General features: G+C 29.3%; 1 protein-coding gene across 5 annotated transcripts in view; it reads right to left on the bottom strand.

Moving 5' to 3' along the window:
• LOC100163378 (ankyrin repeat domain-containing protein 18A) overlaps window positions 1-4,617 on the bottom strand; it is a 12,118-nt gene extending 7,501 nt beyond the window's left edge. The window contains exons 1-5 of one of the 5 annotated variants that reach the window (XR_001679904.2): window positions 3,543-4,617; window positions 2,843-3,016; window positions 2,203-2,404; window positions 703-2,134; window positions 434-474 (exon numbers count right to left, since the gene is read on the bottom strand). Coding sequence is in view for 4 of the 5 variants with exons in the window: in XM_001952799.5 (XP_001952834.2) it covers window positions 434-474; window positions 703-2,134; window positions 2,203-2,404; window positions 2,843-3,016; window positions 3,543-3,902 (2,209 nt within the window). In the remaining variant the exon portion in view is untranslated. The remainder of the gene's footprint in view (window positions 1-433; window positions 475-702; window positions 2,135-2,202; window positions 2,405-2,842; window positions 3,017-3,542) is intronic. The other 4 variants (XM_001952799.5, XM_016806437.2, XM_008187008.3 and 1 more) reach the window with 4 other exon arrangements.
• Window positions 4,618-6,581: the final 1,964 nt, after the last annotated feature.

Here is a 6,581-nt window from a genome sequence, read left to right as displayed (position 1 = left end):
CAATGACGTCACGCGACTATTTTACATTCCTTAATATCTAAGTAATATTTTTTTTATACATCAAATTTTCACCAAATCATTTCATATAGCCATAGTTTAAATAATTTAACATTTAAAAATAATTTTAATAATTTTTTTTTGTGTTGTGTGCTCCTTTAAATAGGTATGTTATGTACTATGTACCATAATATTTTCTTTTTTAAATATTTTGTACCAAACACATTGTACTGAAAATCAAAATTTTATTTAATTATTTTTGTAGGAAAATGTTTTAATAAAGACTATGCGTTATGTAAATATATAAAATGTTTTAAAAATTCCTTCAAAATCTCAAAGGTAAGTTTTCAAAAATAATATTTTGAAATAATGAGTATCATCTTAAATTAATTATGTAAAGTGTACATACATATTTATAATAATTGATTATATTTACCAGGAGTTGACTTAGATTTTGGTAAACCAATTTCTTCAGATCTGAAATCCAAAGAAGTTTATTGATGAACAACATACTTTTTACTCAGTAAAAATATTTCATGTAGTCCTATCAGTTAAGTATACATTTAATTCAGTAGTATTTTATTAATTTATTAGTTAACAAAAAAAAAAAAAATTAAATTGAATATCGGATATAAGTTTTTTTTATTAAACTAAGAAACCACAAACCAAAAATTATATTGTGTTGATTTTGAAATATAAACTTACTCGCTATCAGATTCACTGTAGTTCCGAATTACAGTGTCTTGTTGCACTATTTTAACATTTTTTTTATTTGGACTGTACCAATAATGTGGGCCTTCGTCTTCAGACGTTTCACTGTCCTTGATATCTAAATGATAGTCATCATGGTGTTCATCGTGAACTTTAGGCATTCGCATGGATAACAAAAGGCTTCTTTTTGATCGTAAACTATCATCACTTGGGCTATCTGAATCTCTCTGCTGATTCTCGGTTATATCATAGTTATGTTTTAATTCCAAACACAATGACTTAGAACGTTCAAATTCTAAAGAATTTTTTTCAACATTTTCAAGGGGTATATGTTCATTAAAAGATTTGCTTTTACTGAATGAAGAATGTGCAAAGTTCATCTCTGGACTCAGCTGATATAAAGCTTTGTTTACATCTGATGGAACAGTGAGTTTAAAAGTCCTTAGTGAAGTGAAAGACTTATTCCTCACATGTTTTTTAGTAGTAGTATCATCAATGATATTGTCTGCAGATGCAGAAACTCTATTTTTTGTTTTGTTCATTAACTTAGTAGTTATAAAATTATAAAATGTATTCGTTTTTTTATTTTCTTCTTTCTTATCGTCCACAACCGGACAGGATTGATTAGGATCTGTTGGAAGGCTTTCATCACTTCCCCATTCCAATTCTGAATCATCTGTGTTTACTGCACATATAATTGGATCAGGGATTTGCTCAATACTTTCCTGGGTTTCTTTTTCAGTTTTTTCATTGATATCTGTAGTGTGTATTATGCTTGTCTGTATAAAATCCCAACTTCTAGGTGGATCTAATGGTGGAGGCATTGTGCATTGAGATACTGATTCTTCATCTTTGATTGGTAAAACATTTACTATAGATGTATTTTTGGTTTCAATAGTTAATTTATTTTTCTCAATTACTTCTTTGTCTGTTTCTATTGAGCTATTATCTATTTCATTTTCATTATCCAAAGAGTTCAAAGTTACAATTTTGTTTTCACTCGGATTATTTTCATTATCTAATTTGTTTGTTTTTAACTCATCAGGATGATTAACTTTACAGTTTAAACTCAGATTTTCCTTTTTATTTTCTACCTCTTTGGCATCATTTTTTTTAATTTTTAAATCAATATCATTTGCAACTATAGAATTAATAGCGACATATTCTTTTTCATTTTGATTATCTTCAACATTTGATTTTGCTATTTTGTCTTCTTTTTTAAGTACTATAATTTGAGCATCAACATTTTTTTGATTTTTTGAATTATCATTATTTTCTTGTACCTGAGCACTATCATTCTGGTCCAAATCATCTAAAACATTTTCTTTAGATCTAGTTCGGGCCATTACACTCATTTTTTGCATAGATAGTTGATTCACTACTTTAGAATGACCTTCTTTAGCAGCATAATCTTTCACAGATAAACCTAAAACAAAACAAAAAATTGTAAATAATAAATAACCTACAATACTTAATATTTTTAAATTTTATCACCATTTATATCACACGCATCAAGTTGACTTCCTCGGTCCAATAACAGGTCTACAATAGACATATTTCCAAGTTTTGCTACCACCATTAATGGTGTACGTCCTTGTTTATCCGCAATGTTTATTAGTGACCCATTATCTAATATAAACTCTATTAGATCACGATTTTCAGCAGCACATGCAACATGTAAAACGGATTCACCTGCCTAAAAATGTTTTTCTTAAATTATTTATTAAATATAAATACAAATCTAATCATACTTCTCAAATGTTATTTATTTAAATGTAGATGGGTTAATACAAAAATGAAAACTAAAAGATAATGTTAATAAATGTATAAATATAGGTATGTTTGGTAGATTAAATTTAATAAATTAATAGAAGCGAATGTTAATGATTGTAAGGATAATTAATTAAGGACGTTGTATACTAGATAATGTTTTTTCCTTTAAATTTGATAACAGAAGACTAATATTAAAAATAAAAGTAAAATGGATTCTTTTTAAGTTACATTTGCTATGGAATGCAATAGTAAGATGGAGTACAACGTCCTCTAAATTAATAGCAGAAGTCTTATAGTTCATAATATACCATTTGAGAAACATTTTGTTAGTGCTAAGAAAGCCGTGTTAGGTTATACTTACAGCATTTTGTGCATTTATATTAATTCCTTTTTTAAGTAACATAGATATTATAGTGAATGAACCCTGTTTTGCAGCTAAGTGTAAAGCAGAATTTTTATTTGTGTCTGTGCGTGTTACATCTGCCCCTCTCTCCAACATTAAATGAACACATTCTTTTTGGCCGCATTCTACAGCCTACATGTGCATTGTTATTTTACTTATATTTATAAATGTACACATAGTAGATGGCTATAAATTGTGTTTAGACAATTATTATTTATTGTAGGTAAAACGTAAATAATAATGATATGACTTTGAAGAATCAATTTATATAATTAAACATGAAACATTATGCTTTTGTAACATGATTTATATCATTAAAAAATTCAAATAACAATAAAATGATAATAAATTAATAGGTCTGTAGAAATTTTTAGATATTTATTTTTAATTAATCTTAAAGCAAAATGGGTACTGTATTTGTAATAAATGTTCTCCAAATTTTAGTTTTAGTCCGTTAAGAAGGTACCTAATTGGAGCTACTTGTCAGAAAATATTTATGATATACCTAATTTTAGTTTGTTAGACTTTTTGTAGTAAGGTATAAATTGATTACTTAATTAATTTTACATAAGTATTCCCTTCACCAAACATATTTGATTCTTCAAAGTCATTGTTAAGTAAGAATGACAAACTACCACCAAATTCAAAATAGTGATACCTTCAAGAACGGTGTGTACCCATCGCAATCAACATAATCTAAGCTAGCATTGTGATTCAACAGCACCCAAGCAATGTTATAGTAACCTTTGGCCATTGCCAAGTGTAATGGCGTTCTGTCGAAGCTGTCCACGGTGTTCACGTCCATTGGTTTCTTTTGCAACAATGTTTTGACTTTTTCTAGGCTGCCATGCCACGAAGCCCTGTGTAATCGACTCATTTTGTCCTCGGCTTCAGAGTCAATTTTATAGCAGAACATTGTACTGTCCGGATCATCTTCTAGTTCATCGCCTGAAGGTGTACCAGAGCCACTTTTATCCTCTTTTTTCCCCCCTTTTACCAATTTCAACATTTTCTTCATTTCGACTGTGTTTGTTAGTGTGTGCAATCTTACGATAATAATATTATACTGTTATACAAAAATCTACTAGAGTACCTACTAGGTGCAATCAAATCAAATCAAATTAAATTATATTAAATTATTAGTGTTGGCATGTTATTCGAAACGTACAACTCTTATCATGTATGTGCAGTTTGTTTATTTTGCTGTTTCAATGACCACCTCGCGAGGTGACGAAAAATCAATAAGTTACTACCTTATGTACGCTATCCGCACGGTTTTCATGAATGATTTACGAATTAGATCACAGGCGTATTCGAATTTCGAAAATGTGTTTTGGTAGTGACACGTACGGCGTGTTCTCAAATTTCAACACCCAAAAACATAGAACACAGGTACAATTTTGAATTTACAAATATCTACAACATATTTCAGTTCTAGATTCTACTGCTCTAGTATCAATCAACAACCGAGTACCGACTATCAAGTATCAATGTAAAGCGCGCGCACGTACAGCTTATGTCTATGCGCACCGCTTGGCGCGCACGGTAATCGACGGTGGTCGTTGCTACAACTTGTAAGTTCAAACTTTCTACTTGGTAGTTCACTAGTTGCCGGACGAGCGCTGTGCCCAGCAGCTGCTGGCTGTCCGGGCAACTATTTATTTTTCACCCTGCCCACCGCGTCAAACTTTCGAACTTGGATCATATACTTACTAGTTAATAGCATCTCCAATCATAATACCATAATATAATACATTGTCTACGTTTTTGTAGCAAATGAGGCACTATACATGCGTTTCTGTGACGAAAGCGGCAATCTCCGTGGGTTCCGCAGCAAATTTGACAAAGTCCATTTTCCCTCCTTTTTTGTTATCGACAATTAACAAATTATATGAATACAGGGAATATCACCATAGAACAATGGCGTTAGGTAGATCCGAGTCACGGACTAAGATATATCTAAGTCTGTGGTCCGAGTTCGAATCCGTCGTAAGGTCTCTGGGCGGCGATACTTTCGGCGCCGTAGGCTAACATGGCCGTTCGAAATTCAATTTTTTTTGCATTTTTGCATTTCGATTTTTTTTTACGTCTTTTCACACATTTCTGATCTTTCCTCTTTATTATTATTATATACCTATTCAACTTGTACATTTACTTTGTACCTATCGTTTGGTTTTTTTTTTTTAAATTATTCTACCTTATTTAATTTGTATCTATTATACATAGATTTTTTTACGAACCCATGTAAACATTTTTAAATTATTATTTAACGACAATACAACATAACAATAAAGCGTTTAATGATATTATGTTGGTTAATATTGTTAATATTACCTATATGAATTTATATAATATGTACCTACTGACTACCTTTTAAATGTCTTATAACATAAATAGGTAATTATTAAAATTATTATTAATTAATTTTACTTTTATATAAATGGTGTGTTACCGTGTTATGACTTAAGCATAATATGCATTATGCCTTATGTATATAGAATAGTAAATTATATAAAGTAGGTAAGCATATCGTAATATGCATATACTGCAGTGTGTTCACGCTAAGACGTACCACTGAATATCTCAGATGGGTGACTTTGTATTGAAACGGGATTTTCGGGAGGTGATAGGGAGCGCTTAAATACATATTTTCAGACCAGTTTAAAATGTTTAGCTCACTCGGTACGCGCATGCGCAATACAATTTAGTTACCCCAGTTTTTTTCTGCAGATTCGGGTAGAGTATTTTTTTTCAAACATTTATTGTACAAAAAGTTTTTTCTATTTTCAAAACTGACCAAGTTAGAGTAAGTCAAAAATTGTATTTATGCACAATTCGTGTTTAATGATATTTTCATTTATAACCACTAGATATAATAAAATAAGACCCAATTAAATGTTTAATTTACTTTGTCTGTTTTCAAATAATAATTTAATAATACTGTATTGGTCACTAGATTGAATATCTGGAATATGTGATAATTTTTGTTTAGTAAACTGCTATAATTGGATTACAATTTTAACTATTTTAGATTCTGAGTGGAACGATGAATGTATTGGTTTTACAATGATGTATGTTTTTTTTTCTTTATTTTTTTTTGTTTTCAAAAGCGCCGTGAAAAACAAAAGAAAAATTAAGGAAAAACGGGCATTTTTACGCAAATTCTGTTTTCGAGAAAATTGATTTTGGTTTTTGTTGTAACTTTAAAACGAATGACTGTAGATACATGACATTTTCACTGGTTGTTTATATTTCCATTTACTATACATGATAAAATTTTCAAAATATTTTGGTTTATTTTGAGCTGTTTACGGACAATTTCAGTTTCCAATTTAATTAGTTTTTTTTTTTATGAATGTCAATAAAACTTTATTTGTTGAGTAAAAATACTTGAAAATTTAATACAAGGCTCCTACTATATTGTTACAATGACATTTGAAAAATATTAAAAATCCTTAATCACAGTTTTTTTTTATTAGCATTTAAAGTTCAAAAATTGACAAAATATGTAAAAATCACGAAAATCACGAAAATTAGCAAATTATTTTGAGTTAATAATTCGTAAAAATTTTTCTTTTTAGAACTAAGATTTTAAAATGTAATACAAGATTCATTATAGGAAAATCTACCTTTATTAAAAAAAAAATGTCTATAAGAAACTCAAATTAAATTTTTATGAGCGTTTGAAATTCATATT

Source organism: Acyrthosiphon pisum, chromosome A1, assembly GCF_005508785.2.
Source record: "Acyrthosiphon pisum isolate AL4f chromosome A1, pea_aphid_22Mar2018_4r6ur, whole genome shotgun sequence".
Taxonomy (NCBI): domain Eukaryota; kingdom Metazoa; phylum Arthropoda; class Insecta; order Hemiptera; family Aphididae; genus Acyrthosiphon; species Acyrthosiphon pisum.
This window is presented reverse-complemented; position numbering and strand designations above follow the sequence as displayed.